Here is a 20,280-nt window from a genome sequence, read left to right as displayed (position 1 = left end):
TTTCTTTTTAAAAAGGTTTCCTGCATCATTTTGGCAAATACAGTAAAGACTGACAAGAGTCAGTATTCATGAGGTGGTGGGGAAGCAGACATACACTATATACTCACTGTTCTTAGGAATGTAAATTATTATAACTTTCCTGACGAGAAATTTCAAATCTAGATATTTATTATAAGGAGTTATCAAACAAGATCTATGTTTTTTATAATAATATACTTCAAAAATAGTGAAAAATTATAGAGATATGCAATTATATAGAATTATTTATATAAAGTACGCTTCATTTACACAACTGAATACTCTGCAGCTCATAAAGTTACTGTAAACCTATTATTTCCTGACATGGGAAAATATTTGCAAACACTATTGATAAAAAAAAAAAAGCCATGCAAAACAACATACATGTAAAAAGGGTATTTGTGCTAAATATTAGACAGTTTTGTTTTATTAGCACTTTTGAATTATCACAGCTTCACTGTATGCATACTCATGAAAAATAATTTTTCATACTAGTCAAGAATCAATTAGAAGAATTCATAGGTTACCCTTATGTAAAAACAAATTAGCACTGAAGCCTAAAATAATTCCCCCACTTCTACTTTTAAGATACTATTGAGAAAAAGACCTTGGAAATAAAGTTTGAGTTTAAATTGTTTTTCACTATGAAAAAAACACCAGAGGGACTATGTAAAATAAAATAACTACTAAAAAATCTTTGCTGTCAGGTACATTGTAAAAGTTTGTAAAACCAAACATGACATTCATTTCTGCCTCAGTCATTCCAATTTTTTTCATTTGCTTGGAATACTCTATTGCCGGGCTTTCACAAGACTCGGTTTTACTTGGCACTGAATTTGTAGTTTAAATGTAACTTTCTCAGAAAGTTCTTGCTTAAATACTGAAAAAAATAGCCCACTTCTATGTCAATTACATGTCATTTAATTTTCAACACCGCATATAATATCACCTAAATTATTTTTTCATTTATTTGTTAATTTGTATATTGTCTTCTTCTTCTCTAAAAAATAACCTCCTGGAGTGCCAGGCACTGTGGTTCAGGCCTGTAATCCCAGCACAGTCAAGGCAGGCAGATCACCTGAGCTCAGGAGTTGCAGACCAGCCTGGGCAACATGGCAAGGTCTCTTCCCTAAAGTACAAACATTAGCCAGGCGTGATGGCGAGTGCCTGCGGTCCTAGCTATTCAGGAGGTGGAGATACGGGAGGATTGCTTGAGCTCAGGGCCAGAGGCTGCAGTGAACCGGGATTGTGCCACTGCACTCCAGCCTGGGTGACAGAGCGAGACACTGTCTCAAAAAATAAAAAATAAATAAAAGATAACCTCCCAGAGGATTCTGACTGTACTGTTCATCCCTGTACCCTCAATTTCTAAAATAGTGTCTGCTTCAGAGTAGGATTCAATAAATATTAGCTTGAATGAATTAAATACCTAGTAACTGGCCAGGTGTGGTGGCTCACGCCTGTAATCCCAGGCATGAGGAGGCCGAGGACAGTGGATCACCTGAGGTCAGGAGTTTGGGACCAGCCTGGCCAACACGGCGAAACACCATCTCTACTAAAAATACAAAAAATTAGCCAGGTGTGGTGACAGGCGCCTGTAATCCCAGCTACTCGGGAGGCTGAGACAGGAGAATCGCTTGAACCTGGGAGGCAGAGGTTGAAGGGAGCTGAGATCGCACCACTGCACTCCAGCCAGGGCGACAGAATGAAAATCCATCTCAAAAAAAAAAAAAAAAAAAAAAAAAAAGCTAGCAACTAACGAACTTTGAGTAATGCTTTCCCTATCAAGTGGAGATAAGACTTCTTCCCATATACCTAACAATAACTTGGTCAATCAACAAATGTTCAGAGTCATTACTAAAGGTCAGGCTCTGTTGTAAGTGCTAGGGATACACTGCATTCAAGTTCAGGCTATTAGGACATTAAAAAATAATTCAATCGCGCATAAGGTTTATGAAAAAAGATGAAATATGACCATAAATCTAGAGGTAAAGGGATACAGAGTTATTTCCTTTCTTAGGGCTTCAGTTCCTTGTCTACTTCTTTCCGTTCTTAATTCCATCATTATGGTTGAGTTTATTAAGCTTAGTTAACCAGTTTATTATTTTTTTCAACAATTATCTACACTTGCTGTGCAAAGTGCTGTAGACAAAAAGATTAATAAGATATTGCTTGAACATAGTCTAAATGCTTGAGTCTCCCAAAATTCATATATTGAAACCTAATCCTGGTGTGATAGTATTAGGAGGCAAAGGAGAGGGGCCCTTGGGAAGTAGCTGGGTAGTGGTATTAGTACCTTGATAGAAGAGGCCCAAAAGAGCTGCCATGTTAAAACACATAGAAGATATCATTCCATGAGGAATGGACCATCACTAGACATCAACTCTGCAAACTTGATTTTGAACTTCCCTGCCTCTTGCGCTGTAATATATTTCTTTCGTTTATAAATTAACCAATCTAAAACATTTTATCATAGCAGCCCAAACAAACTAAGGCATTTCTCATGTTATTAAAAAGGACTAAAATGGGTAATGAAATTAACTTCAAGGCTGGGCACAGTGGCTCGCACCTGTAATCCCAGCACTTTGGAAGCCGAGGCAAGCAGATCACTTGAGGCCAGGAGTTGGAGACCAGTGAGGTCAATATGGCAAAACTCTGTTTCTAGTTAAAAAAAAAAATAGCCGGGCATGGTGACACATGCCCATAATCCCAGCTACTTGGGCGGCTGGGGCACAAGAACTGCTTGAACCCAAGAGGCAGAGGTGGCAGTCAGCCAAGATCGTGCCACTCCAGCCTAGGTGACAGGGTGAGACTTTGTCTCAAAAAAATAATAAATTCAAGATTTGAGCCTAAGTGACTATAAAAATGTACTAGGGGAGCAACACAGTAAAATTACTTTGAGCATGAATTTTGAGACAAGGAAGATATTAAAGTACAAATGTACAACTGGGCTATGCAGCTGTCACTAAAAGAATGTAACTAAAAAAATAGGTGATGTTAGAAAAGTAGATCTAATACAATTGACAGTTTCAAGTTATGAGGGAATAAATTCTAACATGAAAAATGGGAAAGTACTACCAAAACAGAGCTATCATCTTGTGGAAGGATGAACTTGAGCTCATGAAAACAGCCTCTGCATTTCAAGTGGATGCTTGTCTGAAGCAAACTAGGCTAACTTGTTATCCAAAAGTGAACAGCTGTGTGTCATCTCAGAGACAAAGTTGTTCAAACTAAGTGCTGACTGTGGCTCCTGTTGAGAGGTTTGATGGAAAGGCTCCCTGTAATAACAAGGATCTCAGATTGTTTTGACTTATCCTGCAAAACCCAACCTAGATATCATCCCTTCCACCCACTACTTCCACCTACCCACACTCCATCCCTACCTAACTTATCCCTACTTCTTAAATAGAGAACTTAGTCTGGGACGAATTTTGTGAGTTGAGGATATTTGGTCTCCTAGCACATACTCAAAAAATTCCTCAGGATAGGGCTATATCTTATCTAGCATAGACTGTGTAAACAGAAGATATTTTAAATAAAAAGTTAAAATGAATTAAAAGTAGTAAGAAGTTTAAAACATATATATTCAATAAGTAAAAAGGTCAAAAAGTTAGTATGAGTCTAAATTCCTTTCCCTCAATGATCTTTTTTCCAATAGCTTTACTGAAACAAAATAAGCTGCATGTATTTAATGTATACAAATTATGACATATTCATATAGCTATGAAGCCATCACCACAATCAAGATCACGCCATTCTCCTGCCTCAGCCTCCTGAGTAGCTGGGAATACAGGCGCCCGCCACCACACCTGGCTAATTTTTTTTGTATTTTTAGTAGAGACAGGGTTTCACCGTGTTAGCCAGGATGGTCTCGATCTCCTGACCTCGTGATCTGCCCGCCTCGGCCTCCCAAAGTGCTGGGATTACAGGTGTGAGCCACCGCGCCCGGCTCCCAATTTGAAATTTTTTAACTTACTGAGACTTGTTTTGTGGCCCAACACATGATATATCTTGAAGACAGTTTCATGTGCTAATGAAAAAAATGTGGGCCAGGCATGATGACTCATGCCTGTAATCCCAGCACTTTGGGAGGCCAAGGTGGGTGGATCACCTGAGGTCAGGAATTAGTGATCAGCCTGACCAACATGGTGAAACCCCGTCTCTACTAAATACAAAAAATTAGCCGGGCGTGGTGACACATGCCTGTAATCCCAGCTACTTGGGAGGCTGAGGCAGGAGAATCGCTTGAACTTGGGAGGTGGAGATTGCAGCGAGCCAAGATCATGTCATTGCACTCCAGTCTGGGTGACAAGAGCGAAACTCAGTCTCCAAAAAGAAAAAAAAAAGAAAAAGAAAAAAATATTTATTCTACAACTGCTGGGCAGAATGTTTTGTAAATGTCTGTTAGGTTCATTTATCTAGAGTGCAGTTTAACTGTCATTCTTCACTGATTTTCTGTCTGGCTGTTCTATCCACTGCTGAAAGTGGAGTGTTGATGTCCCCTATAATTACAGTATTGCTCTCTCTCTCTCCCTTTAGGGTTAATAATATTTCCTTCACATATTTGTGGGTGCTTGGGTGTTGGTTGCATATATATTTACAATTGTTATAGCCTCTTGTTGAATTGACCCCTTTATCATTATATAATGGTCTGCTTGTCTCATTTTACAGTTTTTGATTTGAAGTCTATTTTATCTGACGTAACTACAGCTACTCACGCTCTCTTTTGGTTTCTTTTGTGTATAATATCATTTCCCATTCCTTCACTTTCATTCTGTGAGTCTTTACAGGTAAAGTGATTTTCTTGAATGCATCATATAGTTGGGTCTTGTTTATTCATTCCACTAGTCTGTATCTTTTAACTGGAGAATTGAATGCATTTACATTCAAGGTCATTATTGATAGGTGAGGACTTACTCCTGCCATTTTGTTAATGGTATTCTAGTTGTTCTGTATATATATTTTTACCTTTCTTCCTCTCTTACTTTCTTCCTTTCTTCTTACTTACTTACTTACTTCTTCCTTTCTTACTCTCTTCCTTTCTTCCTCTCTCTGGTGGTTTTCTTGAGTGTTAAGCTTTAATTCTTTTCTCTTTCTTATTTATGTATCTGCTGTCGTTTTGTTCTTTCCGGTTACTATGGGGCTTACATTTTAAAATCATATTTATAATGGACTATTTTAAACAGATAATAACTTTGCATACAAATATGCTAGACTTTTATCCCCATCCCCCCACAACTTATAACTTGCTGCCTTAATTTACATCTTTTTAAAATCATGTTACTCAACATCTAATTGTAGCTATAGACATCACTGACCATTTTGAGTTATAACCTTTATACTAGAGATTTAAAAGACTATATGCCACCATTACATTAGTAATATATTCTGAGTTTGAAAGTGAAATTGCCTCTACAGGTTCTAAATTTGATTCTGAGTTTACTTCTACCAGTGAGTTTTATTCTTTTGCATATTTTTATTAGGTAGTTATCTTACCATATTTCTTGGGTCCCTGTATTGACCTGTGCCATTTGGTGAAACAGTTGCCTCTTCCAATTTTATGGGGTAACTTTCATAAGGAGATATTTTCCTGTAGATGGATCCTAGGGTGGTAATTGGGTAGGGTGCTTTGGCTTTGGCTCTAGGTAGGTGCAGCAGTGTAGTCTCTGTGTAACTTCTTTAGCTGTAGTCAACATCCGACGTTACTGTCTCAGTGACTTAGGCTATGGGTGTTTACAAAGTTGGTGTGCTACTCCAGTACTATGTTGGTGCCACCAAGCAAGCCAGTCCTCTGGTCCTGGGGGGCATGCACAAGGCATGAGTGACAGTTCCAAGCCATGCACGTGGTATATGCCTGTAATCCCAGCAATTTGGGAGGCTGAGGCTGGAGGATCACTTGAACCGAGGAGTTCAAGTCCAGTCTGGGCAACATAATGAGACCCTGCATGTTTTTGTTTGTTTTAAAGTGCAGTGGGCCAGACACAGTGGTTCATGCCTGTAACCCCAGCAATTTGGGAGGCCAAGGCAGAAAAACTGCTTGAGGTCAGAAGTTCAAGACAAGCCTAGGCAATATAGTGAGATCCTGTCTACCAAAAATAGAAAAATTAGCCGGCATGGTGGTGCATGCCTGGATTTCCAGCTACTTGGGAGGCTAAGGCAGGAGAACTGATTGAGCTTGGGAGGTAGAGGCTGCAGTGAGCTAAGATTGCACCACTGTACTCCAGCCTGGGTGACAGTGAGGCTGTGGGTAAAGCCACCACGCAAGCGATCTTGATGCCAAAGGTGTATGTCCAAAGCATGGTTGTTCAAGCAAATGAAAAGGCAGTGTCACCAGGAGCAGAGCAGAACTACCAGACAGCCTGGCCCTCAGACCCTGCAGGGTACACATGCAAAGCACGGTGGTTCTGTAGGTTGCATCACTGGATACACACCAGTCCACTGGCTCTGGAAGGCGCACACAAAAAGCACCAGTTCAGCCAGTTGTAGGGACAGTGTCATCAGGGGTGGGGATGCTGGGTGGGCTGGTCCTCAGGACCTGTGGTAAGAGTACAAATCCATTCGTCATGGGGGTGGTGCTGGCAAGAGTGGGGCAACCAAGTGGGCCCATCCTCAGGCCCTCAGGGAGGGCACACATCTGATGATCACAAGAGCTGCACTGTCAGGGGTGGGGCTGCTGAGCAGGCTGATCCTCAGGCCCTAAGACATTTCTTTGGCAAAATGTCTATTTAAGTCTTTTGCCCATTTTTAAAACAAATTATTTGCTTTTTTGCTATTAAGTTGTTTAGACTCCTTATATATTCTGGACATGAACCCACTGACAGATGCATAGTCTGCAAATATTTTCTCCCATTTACAGTTTGTCTCATCATTCTGTTGATTAGTTCCTTTGCTGTGCAGAAGCTTTCAAGTTTGATGCATTTGTCTATTACTGCTTTTGTTATCTGTGTTTTAGGGGTCAGAGTCAAGAAATCAATGTCCAAAACAGTATCATAGAGTTTTTCCCCTATGTTTTATTCTACAGTTGTCCCTCAGTATCCATGGGGATTGGTTCCAGAACCACGCTGAGAAAACAGAATCTGTACATACTCAAGTCTGATGGCCGGCCCTGCAGAACCCATAGGTACAAAAAATTGGTCCTCCATAAGGGTGGATCTTGCATCTCACAAATACCATATTTTTGATCCACATTTGGTTGCAGATGTAGATCCCACTGATATGTACGACTGTATTTATTTTTTAAAACCCATGTATAAGTGGACCTGCACAGTTCAAACCTGCGTTCAAGTTTAACAGTTTCAGGTCTTATATTTAAGTCTTTAACCCACTTGAGTTGGATTTTTTACGTGGGGTGAGATATGGTACCAATTTCATTCTTCTACATGTGAATATCCAGTTTTCCCAACATCATTTATTGAAGAGACTGTACTTTACTCATTGTGTATACTTGGCACCTTTGTTTAAAGTCAACTGACCATAAATGTACGGGTTTACTTCTGAGCTTTTAATACTTTTCCAGTGGTTAATATATATTTTCTTCTGCCAGCTCCACGCTGTTTTGATTACAATATCTTTCTAATATATTTTTAAATCGGGTAGTGTGAGCCTCCAGCTTTGTTCTTTTTGTTCAAGATTGCTTTGGCTATTTGGGGTCTTTTGTATATTCATATGAATTTCAGGATTTTTTTTTATTTCTGTGAAAAATGAAAATGGAATGTGAGAGGGATTGCACTGAATCAGTGAATCACTTTGGGCAATACGGAGATTTTAACAATATTAATTTTTCCAATCCACTAACACAGGACATCATTTGTTCATTTGTGTTGTCTTTGATTTCATCAATGTTTTATGATTTTTTTGTATACAAATTTTTAACATCTTTGGTTAAGTTTACTATAAAATAGTTTATATTTTTTGATGCTATTGTAAATGGGATGGTTTCCTTACTTTCTTTTTCAGATAGTTCATTTTTAGTTTATAAAATGTTACTGATTTTTAGGCTGGGTGCACTGGCACATGACTATAACTCTAGTACTTTAGGAGGCCAAAGCAGGAAAATCATTTGAGGCTAAGACTTCAAGACCAGCCTGGGCAACACAGAGAAAGAAGACTCTACAAAAAAAAAAAAAAAAAAAAACCCACAAAAATTTAATAGCCAGATGTGGGGGTGTGCACCTGCAGTCCTAGCTACTGAGGAGGCCGAGGTGGCAGGATTGCTTGAACCCATGAGTTCAAGGTACAGCGAGCTACGATCATGCCCCTGCACTTCAGCCTGACTGGCAGAGTGATACCCTGTCTCTATTTAAAAAAAAAAAAAAAAAAAAAGGCAAGAAACACTGCTGATTTTTGTATGTTGACTTTGTATCCTGAAACATTACTGAAGCACATTACAGAATTTATGTATCAGTTCTAACAGTTTTTTAGTGGGGTCTTGAGGATTTTCTATACAACGTTATGCTGTTGACAACCACAATATCACTTCTTCCTTTTAAATCTGTATGCTTTTTATTATCTAATTTCTGTGGCTAACAATTCCAGTAATATACTGAATTGAAGTGTAACAGAAGCGGTGACAGTGGGCATCCTTTTCTTGTTCCTGATCCTAACAGAAAAGCTTTCAACTTTTCACCAATGAGTATAATGGCAGCTGTGGGCTTGTCACATATTGCCTAATTATATTGAGGAACACTCCTTCTACACCTAATTTGTTGACCTTTTATCATGAAAGGCTGAATTTCGTCAAATTCTTTATCTGCATATGTTGAGATGATAGTATAGTTTTTGCTATTCATTGCGTTAATATGGTAAATCACATTTATTGATTTGCATATGTTGAACCATCCAAGAATAAATCCCAACTGATCATGGTAAATGATCCTTTCAAATGTTGTATTGAATATGGTTTAATAGCATTTTGATGAGGATATCTGCACTATTCACAGTAGTAAAGACTACTGTGAATAGTGCTAGAATGAACGTACAGGTGCATGTGTCTTTTTGGTAGAACAATTTATTTTCCTTTGGGCATGCACCCAGTCATCGGACTGCTGGGTTGAATGGGAGTTCAACTCTTAGTTCTTTGCGAAATCTCCGAACTTCTCCATAGCAGCTGAACTAATTTTCTTGTAGTATTTTCGTATTGCTTTGCTATTAGGGTAATGCTGGCCTTGTAAAATGAGTTTGAGGTATTCTCTCCAGTTCAGTTTTTTGAAAGAGTTTGAGAAAGACTAGTATTCATTTTTCTTTAAATGTTTGGTAGCGTTGCATCCTGAAATTATCTGGTCCTAGACTATTCTTTTATGAAAGAATTTTTATTACTGGCCAGGCATGGTGGCTCAAGCCTGTAATCTCCTGAAGAATGTCCTATGTGCGCTTCAGATGAATGTGTATTCTGCTGCTGTTGATTGAAACGTTCTGTATATGTCTATTAAATGCATTTGGTCCAATATTTTCTTCAAATTCACTGTTTCCTTATTGATTTTTGGTGTGGATGGTCTGTTCATTGTTGAAAGTGGGGTACTGAAATCCCCTAGGATTACTGTATTGTAGTTTATCTCTCTTCAGATGTCTCAATATTTGCTTTATACATTTCAATGCTACAATATAAATACAAATATACAATGTTGGGTGTATATATATTTAAAATTGTTACATCCTTTTGATGACCAGACCCCTTTTTATCATTATATATTGACCTTCTTTATCTCATCTACAGTTTTTGACTTTATTTTGTCTGTTATAAGGATAGTGCTGCTGTCTCTTTAGGTTTTATTTGCATGGGCTATTTTTTTCCATCCCTTAATGTTCATTCTCTGTACACTGTTAAAGCTAAAGTGAGTCTCTGCAGGTAGCATATAGATGAGTCTCTCTTCTTTTAATGCATTCAGGCACTCTGTGTCTTTTAATTGGAGCATTTAATCCATTTACATTCAAACCAGTTATTGATAGGTAAAGATTTACTAGTGCCACTTTGTTATTTTATCGTTTTGTAGAGCCTTTCTTCCACTACTGCTGTCTTCCCTTGTGGTTAGATGGTTTTCTATAGTGGTACGACTTCCATCCTTTTATCTTTTGTGTATCCACTAAAGGTGGTCACCTTGAGGCTTACATAAAAGCCAGTCATATACTTAAAACTGGCTATTTTATGCTTATAAAAACTAAACTTTCGTTGCGCGCATAAACCCTACACTTTCACTCACCCTTCATGTTTTATCTCTTTGATGTTACATTTTATATCTTTTTATAATTTGTGTCCCTTCACAAACTTTTGTAGCTGCCATTGTTTCAACAGTTTTGTATTTCAGCCTTTACACTAGAGATATCATTGATTTACACACTGGCATTACATAATTAGAATGTTTAAATTAGACAGTGTACTTACTTTTATCAGTGAGTTTTCTGCTTTCATATTCTCATGGTACCACTGTCCTTCAGCTTGAAGAACTTTGTTTAGAGAACTCTCAAGAAAGAAGTTCAAGAAAATACAGTTCTACTTTCCCGTAAGTCAGGTCTAGCAGTGCTGAATTCCCTTAGCCATTGTTTGTCTGAGAAAGTTGTTATCTCTCCTTTTCATTTTTGAAAGACAAAATTGCTGGGCATAGTACTATGGTTGGCAGGTCTTTTTTCTCAGAGGATTTTGAATCCCACTACCTCTGGCATGCAAGGTTTCTCAAGAAAAATCTGATGATAGTCTTGTGGGGGACCCTTGTATTTAACATGTTGCTTTTTCATTGTTGCTCTTTAAAAAATACTCTGTCTTTAACTTTTGACAAATTGATTATAACACACCTTAATATGGATCTCTTTGGATTGATAGTATTTGGTGTCCTTTGAATTTTCTAGATCTGGAGTTCTATTTCCCCAGACTTGAGTAGCTTTCTGCCTTTACATCTTTGAAACTGTTTTCTCTCACTTTTTCTTTCTTCTCCTTCTGGTACTTTTTGAATTTATCTTGTTTCTCTATTTGGAACACACTTCCCCATTTCTTCATTTGCCTCTACCCTCTGTGTTTTCTGCACATTAGATAACCTAATAGCGTCTCCCAGTCCCGTTTCATGTAGAAGGACCTAACCAGTCAGTCTGGCCAGAAATTCTAAGGTTATCTCTCAAACTTTTGTGTTTGTTCAAACTGCTGCCTTTGTTTTTTGTTGCCTCCAGGAAATTAGGATGTGCCAAGTTCTGTCAGTACCTCAAAACATTTAAGAGAGAAGTCATTCCCTCTAGACACAGCTAAAAAGGTTGAAGTGTTAAAAGTGTGTTCCAGTTCCTTCTATCGTCAGGGTGAAGCTGAAAGTAGGATTCTCTCTGCACTACGCTGGAGAAAGGAATTCTAGCAAACGCCTACATTTTAGATCAGACTGCATTATCTCATCTTAGGGGAAGAAAGTGGGCCCATTTATTTGTTTTCACTGGTCTAGAGACTCAGAAATTCAGTGTCCCATCAATTCCCAGAACTATATGGTTAAGGAAGCCATCTCTTGGGAGGGAGCTGTGGCAGTTGTGATCAATCCATGAATAAACTCCTTCCAGGGATAATCTATAGAGACAATCTGCTCTAGCTTTACTGCTGGAGCAAGTTAGATGAAAAAACTCAGGAAATGCTGGAACTCACAGTCAGTATCCCAGGGGTCTACTGTTTGTTTGCCTGTTGGCTACCAGATACAGACTAGAGAGGAGCCCAATCCTCAAACAACAGCTACAGAAGTACACAGACAAACCCCTTCCAGAAATTAACTGGGGAGTATGCTTTTTAACTACTTATCTGCATTGATCCAGGGGGCTGTAGTCCCTGGAAATGTCTGTGTGTTTAAAACCACCTCTTTGTTCTCTGTCACTGCAATTCATATTTTCTGAGATTTTATATACAGTATCTACTATTGCGTGTAATTATTTTGAGATTCATTCATGTTGTTACACGCATCAATAGTTTATTAACTTTTATTGGTGAGTTAAATATTCAATTATATGGATATACCACAGTGTGTTTAACCATTTTTCGGTTGATGAAAGTTTGAGTTGCTTCCAGTTTTTTGCTATTACAAATAAAGCTGCTATAAACATTAATAAAACAAACAAAGCAAAATGAAACAACAATCCCTGCAAAAAAATAAAAAGCCAGAGCTATATTAACAGACGGCAAGTACTGCTCACCAAACCCTTCCCATTATTTATATATGGTTTATATGGGTTAAAATAATAATATTTTATGGCATGTGAAAAATTATATAAAATTCAATTTTCAGTGTCCATTAATAAAGTTTTATTGGAATGCAAATTATAGCCGCACTTCTGCTACAACAGCAGAGCCAACTAGTTATATCAGAAACCATAAGCCTGAAAAGACAATGTCCCTTTATAGAGAAAACTGGCAAACATTTATTATAGATAATTGGATTAGGTAAGCACTAATCAGAAATTATTTTAAAATCAGGTACAATTCAGAATTTGACCTTAACTTGGCCCAAGGAGAAATGAAAAGACCTTAAATAAAGAGGCAATAACTAAACAACATTTATATTCAGGAGCTATTCAAACAATAGAAAATGGTATATACCACAAATAAATATTTACCTGAATCACTAGGCTTAGCCATTTCATAACAGTGTTATTTCTAAAATGGATTCAACTAAGTGCACAATCACTATCTTGGATACAAATAAGGATATTTCTTGTTTTTGATGTATGAAGATTGTATGTGTAATAAAAAATAATTGTGTAGCAGAATACCAATACAAAAAGAGTTTTCATAGTACTCACCTTTGGAAGGGCAGGCTTGGGTTTGAAATTTTTGTTTCTCCTATAGAGATAAATCATTCATTAAAAAAAGCTACTGCATAAAAACAAGAAGAAAAACAAAAGCTACTGTAGAGAAGTAAGATTTCAAGGTCTCTCCTCAAACAACAGATTATATACCCACTACCAAGACTGTAAGTCTTCTATATGAAAACACTATCTGATTCAGCCAAGCAGGCACTTTGGGAAGGAAGAATAAACAAGGAAAAGACACCTGCCTTGTTATATAAGTATAAACAGATTTACACCTGATGATTAGTAACACTGTGTTGTACATTCTAAGCTACAGGTTCATTTTCTTCAGTTGTTAGTAGCTTCTTGTACCTACAGAAGACTTATTTCTATCATTTCAAGACTAAGTGAGATGTTTAAGTTTCATAAATTTTTTAAAAACGTACTTATCACCAAAATGTAATCTTCCATTTTTGGTAATTAAAAATTCTTCTATTCCACTCATTTTTTTTTCCTTATTCAAACCTCAATACCATACTTAAATCAAGTCTTTTTAATTTTATTTTTAGCTTTTTTTATAGTTACAGAAAGAAGGAATAAAGTCCAACGCTTATGAATATGGGCTGGGAAGTCAGAAAGACCTGGACAACAATCTATGGTCTACCATCTATTAAGGTATGATTTTAACATCTTTAACTTTTCATTATGTAATAATGTAAAACGGGGATGACAATACTACCTATAACTTAAAAGTTATTGTGAGGATTAAATGAGTTAATGTATACCTCTGGGGTACAGCAAGACCTACATAAATAGAACCTATTAACATTATTAAGCAGTGATTCAGACAAGGATTATGGAATCCAATTCAGTCACACCTCTAGCTAGTGGTCAAACGATATGCTTGGGAAATGTCTAAAATATGTTAATGCTAATAATTAAAAACTTTTTTTCCTTTTTTTTTTCTCTCAGAGACAGGATCTTAATTGGTCGCCCAGGCTGAAGTGCAATGGCAAGATCATGACTCACTGCAGCCTCAACTTCCTTGGCTCAAATGACCCTCCTACCTCAGTCTCCTGAGTAGCTGGAACTACATGCATGCACTACCACACTTGGCTAATTTTTTTTCTTTTCCTTTTTTTTTGGAGAGATGGGGTCTCTATGAAGCATGGTAGAGCATGGTTATGGCTATGTCTTCAACTCTATAATCAGTTTATAAGAAATGGAAAGCTTGGATAAGTGTCATATATCACTCAACCATTCACCATTTATAGATTTTCTTGCCTAATTTGTTAAGACTGCTAGAATTAAAGGATACCTGTAGTAAAAATTCGGAATCCTAAAAGGAGCTAACGTTTTTTTCTTTCTCTGAAGGTAGGGCCTGTCTAAACAATAAGACCTTTATTATCATCTCCATAATAAATATATTCAGTCACGATTCTCCTGGTAATAAGGGGGAGAAAAATCAACAAAAACACAAGCTTTACAACACATGAGATTCATGGCTGTAAATGCTACCTAAACACCTTTGAGTCTTGTTTCAGTCAAAATTCTTCCCATGAAAATAACACTTCACCATCTCCCTCCTTCATTTTTTCCCCTCCCTCCTTCATTTTTTCCTGCCAGAAATTTTAAACCAGACAAAAAAAAAAAAAAAAAAATCACATTACTGATCAGTACTGACGTGAGAATTCCATGGGCTCTCTCCAGGAGTTTGCTGCTAGTTGAATTAGCAAATATTCCATCTTTATCAAGCAAGGAGGTGCTACTTGATAGTCTGCTCTGGCGAATCCCAGTTCTGCCATTCCAGGCAATATCAAATGTATCACTGTAAAAAATAGAATTTGCTTTAGTTAATCAAGACGTCTCTAATTAACACTATATTGCTTAAATAAAATAAAACTTTAAATACTAAAGTTAAATTTTAGAAAAACAATGATTTCATGCAAATAATTGCCAATCAGTTGGGACTAACCTTTGTCTCATTCAGAACAAATTCCTATGAATTCCATCATATTCACATACAAATGTGCATGTAGATGAGCACATCATGTAGCTGACATCTTTAAATATATTATCATTCAACAACTAGTAACTAATATAATGGATTATAATATCTTCCCTCTTTGTTAGATTTTAGAATTTTCAAATGCTACTGTAGGAATCTGTAATCCTAATAGACTATCCCATCCTATGGAATATCTAATTTCCTCCTGAAAGGTCTTATTCACACACACACACTCACTACTCACACACGCATTAAACTTACTAAGTCCTATGAGACTCTAGACACTGCAGATATAGCAATGAACAAAACACAAAATTACCAGTGATTATAACGTAATAATTAATGGAGGGCTCTCCAGGTAAAGTACGTAATAATTAATGGAGGGCTCTCCAGGTAAAGTAGTAGTATCCAACAACAAATGAATGGATAAAGAAAATGTGGTATATACACACAATGGAATGCTATTCAGTCATTAAAAAAAGGATAAAGTCCTATCATTTGGACAACATGGACAAACATAGAGTACATTATGTTAACTGAAATAAGCCAGACACAGAAAGACAAACACTGCATGACCCCACTTATATGTGGAATCTAAATAAGCTGCTCTCACAGAAGTACTGAATAGAACAGTGATTACCAGAGACTGGAAAAGGTAACAAGGTGGAGCGGTATAGTAAGGGGAGAGGTTGGTCAATGGGCATGAAGTTACAGTAAGACAAGAGGAATAAATTCTAGTCTTCTATTGAACAATGGAGTGCTTATAGTTAACAATAAGGTATTATACACCTGAAAATAGCTAGAAAAGAAAATTTTGAAAGAGAAATGTTCCCACCACAAAAAAAGGATAAATATTTGAGATGATGAATACGGTAATTACCTTAATTTGATCATTATACAATGTATACAGGTATCAAAACATCACACTGTACCCTATAATATGTATAATTATTATGAGTGAACTAAAATTTTTTTAAAAGAAATATCAGGAGATAGCTACTTACAACAATTTCACATTTGTCCATATTTATAAATCTCAGCTTCCATTTGCTTACAGCATTTATTCAAGATATATAAATGGCATGTAATCAACAAACCCTTTAGAAATGCTTGTATTTTCACTATTTTGTGCTAAACCATTAAAAAAAGTCAATGAATCATTATCCCTAAGAAAATGTGTCTTCCCAAATGGGAGAATCATATTGCACTTAAGATGGTTTGTGTGTGCACTTATATTTTTCTCATTTAAAAAAATGCATGCTACTCTGGCTTTAGTGGGAAAAAAAAAGAAAACAAAAGGAGAAAGAGAGAGTGAGAGGAAGGAAGGAAGCAAGTGAGGGAAGAAGGAAAGCAGGAAGGAAGGAAAGAACGAAGGGAGGGAGGGTGACGGAGGAAAAAATGTAGCAGAAAAATAGATTCCTGGTGAAGATGCTGTGAAAACTGTTGAAATGACAACGTATTCTGTGGTTAAGGACTGCTGAGGAAACAATTCTTTTAAAAAAAGGCAACAGAGGATTCAAAGCATTACATAAGTTGAGCTGATAAAGCAGTGGCAGGGCTTGAGAGGATTGACTCCAATTCTGGAGTTCTACTGTGGTTAAAATGCTATCAAACAGCACTGGATGCTACAGAGAAATTTTTCCTATAAAGATGAGGCACCTGATGTAATAAATTTCTTTTTTTTTTTTTTTTTTTTTTTTTTTTTGAGACGGAGTCTCGCTCCAGGCTGGAGTGCAGTGGCCGGCTCTCAGCTCACTGCAAGCTCCGCCTCCCGGGTTCACACCATTCTCCTGTCTCAGCCTCCCGAGTAGCTGGGACTACAGGCGCCCGCCTCATCGCCCGGCTAGTTTTTTTTTTTGTATTTTTTAGTAGAGACGGGGTTTCACCGTATTAGCCAGGATGGTCTCGATCTCCTGACCTCATGATCCGCCCGTCTCGGCCTCCCAAAGTGCTGGGATTACAGGCTTGAGCCACCGCGCCCGGCCTGTAATAAATTTCATTGTGTTATTTTAAGAAATTGCCGGCCGGGCGCGGTGGCTCAAGCCTGTAATCCCAGCACTTTGGGAGGCCGAGACGGGCGGATCACGAGGTCAGGAGATGGAGACCATCCTGGCTAACATGCTGAAACCCCGTCTCTACTAAAACATACAAAAAACTAGCCGGGCGAGGTGGCGGGCGCCTGTAGTCCCAGCTGCTTGGGAGGCTGAGGCAGAATGGCGTAAACCCAGGAGGCGGAGCTTGCAGTGAGCTGAGACCCGGCCACTGCACTCCAGCCTGGGCGGCAGAGCAAGACTCTGTCTCAAAAAAAAAAAAAAAAAAAAAAAAAAAAAGAAATTGCCATAGCCCCTCCAATTTTCAGCATCCACCACCTTAGTCAGCAGCCATTAACATCAAGGAAAGACCCTCTACCAGCAAAAAGATTATGACTCACTGAAGGCTCAGATGATTGTTAGTTTTATTAGCAACAAAGTATTTTTTAATTAAGGTATGTATTTTTTAAACATAATACTATTGCACAATTGACAGACTACAGTATAGTGTAAATGTAACTTTTATATGCACTGGGAAACCAAAAAATTTGTGTGATTTGTTTTACTGAGAATTCGTTTTATTGTGGTGGTCTGAAACTGAACCAGAAACCCATATAGACCACTTCAGGTATCCAAAATGGAAAGTACAAAGAAAGAAACACGAACTAGAAATTAGGAAACTTAAAACCACTAACTGCTTTGTGAAATGAGGCATATCGCGGTTTCTTTTTTATATAATCAAGAAAATTGGGTTCTCATCTGATGACCAGGGTAAGAATACTGCCAAGAGATGAAACTGAAGGTACACAGGTCAAGTTTAACTATCTAATTTATTTTGGGGTAAAATTTAACATGAAAATATGGTGGTAGATATCATAATTAGTCAAATACTACTGTTAAGAAAACAAAGGACATATAATATAAAGATAGCAAATAGTTTAATTTGCGGCATTCGAAGTGAATATATTTGTGGCTAGATACTTGGGCTGTGACAAATCTTGCATATGAAGTTATTGAACCTAGACTTTTAATAGACAATAAAGAGTCATGAAAAAGTTATTGAGCAGACAAGTGACAATTATGTATTAGAAAGACATAGTAACTCAATTGGAAAAAATGATCAGTGAAGTTATACCTTCATTTTAATGACAGACCATCCTTATTACCAGAGTATTAGGAAGCTCAATTTTTTGATGATGTTTAAAACATAGAGAATGCATTCTAGAAACAATGTTCTTCTCCTCATATAAATTACAATCTTTATCAAATAGTATACATAAAAAACAAAGAGACTTTATGAACTCATAAAATTATTTATATTTGTTACTGTCAAATTGTTCTCAGGAATTCGTCATTGAAAATAGTAAAAGGTAAGCTTTGGTAATCGCACTCACCCAAAAAAGGTATTAGATGGTTTGATGTAAATCAAACTATTCAATTATTACTTCCCAATAAGATTTCTCCACAGGAAGCAGCAGAATAACCCTTTAATTTTGTAAAAGATATAAAATGCACGAAGGGTCTCAGCAATTAAAATATATGAGCTCATTTTAAATCATTCTGAAGAAACTTTTTCAAAATTGTAAAGCCGTTTTACCAGAAGCAACTGTAAACAAATTTTGTTAACTTTAACCTATTAATGTGTTATTACATCACTTATAAAGGATTTAAGAAATAAAACAATGCCTGAATTACTTCGTACTTTTAAAGTCACAAAAGTATCAACAAGAATGCTAGTTATTTCTTCTATATGTCTTTGAAAACATAAACCAAACACACTTACTGTTGGTTTTTTTCATTTAGAGCATTCACGCCCTGGAGATCAGAAAGAGGTGTTCTGGGATTTTTCCGGGTTATACCTAGCAAAATTTTAAAAACAGAACATTTCAAATGAGTGTGAAGAAAAATGAAACGTGAAACAATTTTTCTAAAGACAAATGAAATTTAATAACGAGTATTTGCTAAATATTTCAGAAATATCTAAATAATTATATGACCCATCTCATAACTGTCACAGATCTTAGTTAACAATGAACCCAATTAGAAAATTTAATGATGAAATCTTTTATTTCTTCTTTCACTGAATCATTAACTTCAGGAAATACAAGGGTGACTGGACTGAAGGCCTAGAAGTGTACAAGTTCATTTTTATTTTTAGGTTCGGGGAGTACACATGAAGATGTATTACAAAGGTAAACTCATGTAATGGGGGTTTGTTGTACAAATTATTTCGCCCAGGTATTAAGCCTAGTACTCAATAGTTATTTTTTCTGCTCCTCTCCCTCCTCCCAATCTCCACCTTCAACTAGACCTCACTGTCTGTTGTTTCCTTCTTTGTGTTCACAAGTTTTTATCATTTAGCTCCCACTTATAAGTGAGAATATGCAGTATTTGGTTTTCTGTTCCTGCATTAGTTTGCTAAGGACAATAGCCTCCAGCTCCATCCATGTTCCCACAAAAGACATGATCTTGTTCTTTTTACGATTATACAAGTTCATTTCTTATTTTGATGCATCATTTTTTAGCAATATGTTTCTGACATGTTCAGATAAATACAATACAATGAGTGTCAATGTACTGAGAATTAACATTACAGATAAATACAATGAATATAAGACAAATTGCTTAAGAATTACCAATATTTTTAAAATGTAATGTTCTTCAAATCATATGATAAACATGTAAGTTCTATAAACATAAGGCTATCAATTTTTATAACACACACAAACATTTAATATAGATAAGATACACTGGCAAAAAAGAAGTAAAAGTATCTCTATTCAAGATGACAATCTTGTAGGTAGATAAAAAAAAAAAAAAAGCTCATTTGAACTAATAAACGAGTTCTACAAAACTACTGGAAACAAATAAATATACAGTGGTGGCCAGGCAGGGTCGCATACGCCTGTAATCCCAGCACTTTGGGAGGCCGAGGCAGGCAGATGACTTGAGCTCTGTATTTCAAGACCAGCTGGCCAACTTAGACTTCATCTATACTAAAAATAAAATGTATATAAAAGTGCTTAGAAGAGTGCTTGGCACATAGTCAACACTATATCCACATGAAGTGATTGTTATCTTTCTGTATGAATAAGGGAAACTGAAAATCCACAGAAGACTCTTTGTTCTGTTTAAATCATGCAAATGGGCCAGGCACAGTGGCCCATGCCGGTAATCCCAACAGTTTGGGAGGCCAAGGCAGGCACATTACTTGAGCCCAAGAGTTCAGGACAAGCCTGGGCAACATGGTGAAACCCCATCTCTACAAAAAATACAAAAATTAGCCGGGTGTGGTGGCTCACACCTATAGTCGCAGCTTGAGAGGCTGATGTGGGAGAATTGCTTTGGACCCGGAGGTCGAGGCTGCAGTGAGCTGAGGTCGCACCACTGCACTCTAGCCTGGGCGACAGACTGAGACCCTGTCTTGGAGTGGGGAGTGGGGAGTGGGAAGTGGGGACGGGGTTGGGGGAGGAGGGGCGGAAA

At 37.2% G+C, this 20,280-nt stretch overlaps 1 protein-coding gene across 8 annotated transcripts in view; it reads right to left on the bottom strand.

The window, feature by feature from the left end:
- Positions 1 to 20,280, bottom strand: part of MYO9A (myosin IXA) — a 300,731-nt gene that overhangs the window by 104,896 nt on the left and 175,555 nt on the right. For all 8 annotated transcript variants that reach the window (XM_030930260.1, XM_030930262.1, XM_030930261.1 and 5 more), the window contains 3 exons: positions 18,581 to 18,656; positions 14,444 to 14,587; positions 12,772 to 12,811 (listed from right to left, as the gene is read on the bottom strand). In XM_030930260.1, coding sequence (XP_030786120.1) covers positions 12,772 to 12,811; positions 14,444 to 14,587; positions 18,581 to 18,656 — 260 coding nt within the window. The remainder of the gene's footprint in view (positions 1 to 12,771; positions 12,812 to 14,443; positions 14,588 to 18,580; positions 18,657 to 20,280) is intronic.

Source organism: Rhinopithecus roxellana, chromosome 5, assembly GCF_007565055.1.
Source record: "Rhinopithecus roxellana isolate Shanxi Qingling chromosome 5, ASM756505v1, whole genome shotgun sequence".
Taxonomy (NCBI): Eukaryota; Metazoa; Chordata; class Mammalia; order Primates; family Cercopithecidae; genus Rhinopithecus; species Rhinopithecus roxellana.
The sequence above is the reverse complement of the archived record's forward strand: the minus strand, read 5'-3'. Positions and strand labels throughout refer to the sequence as shown.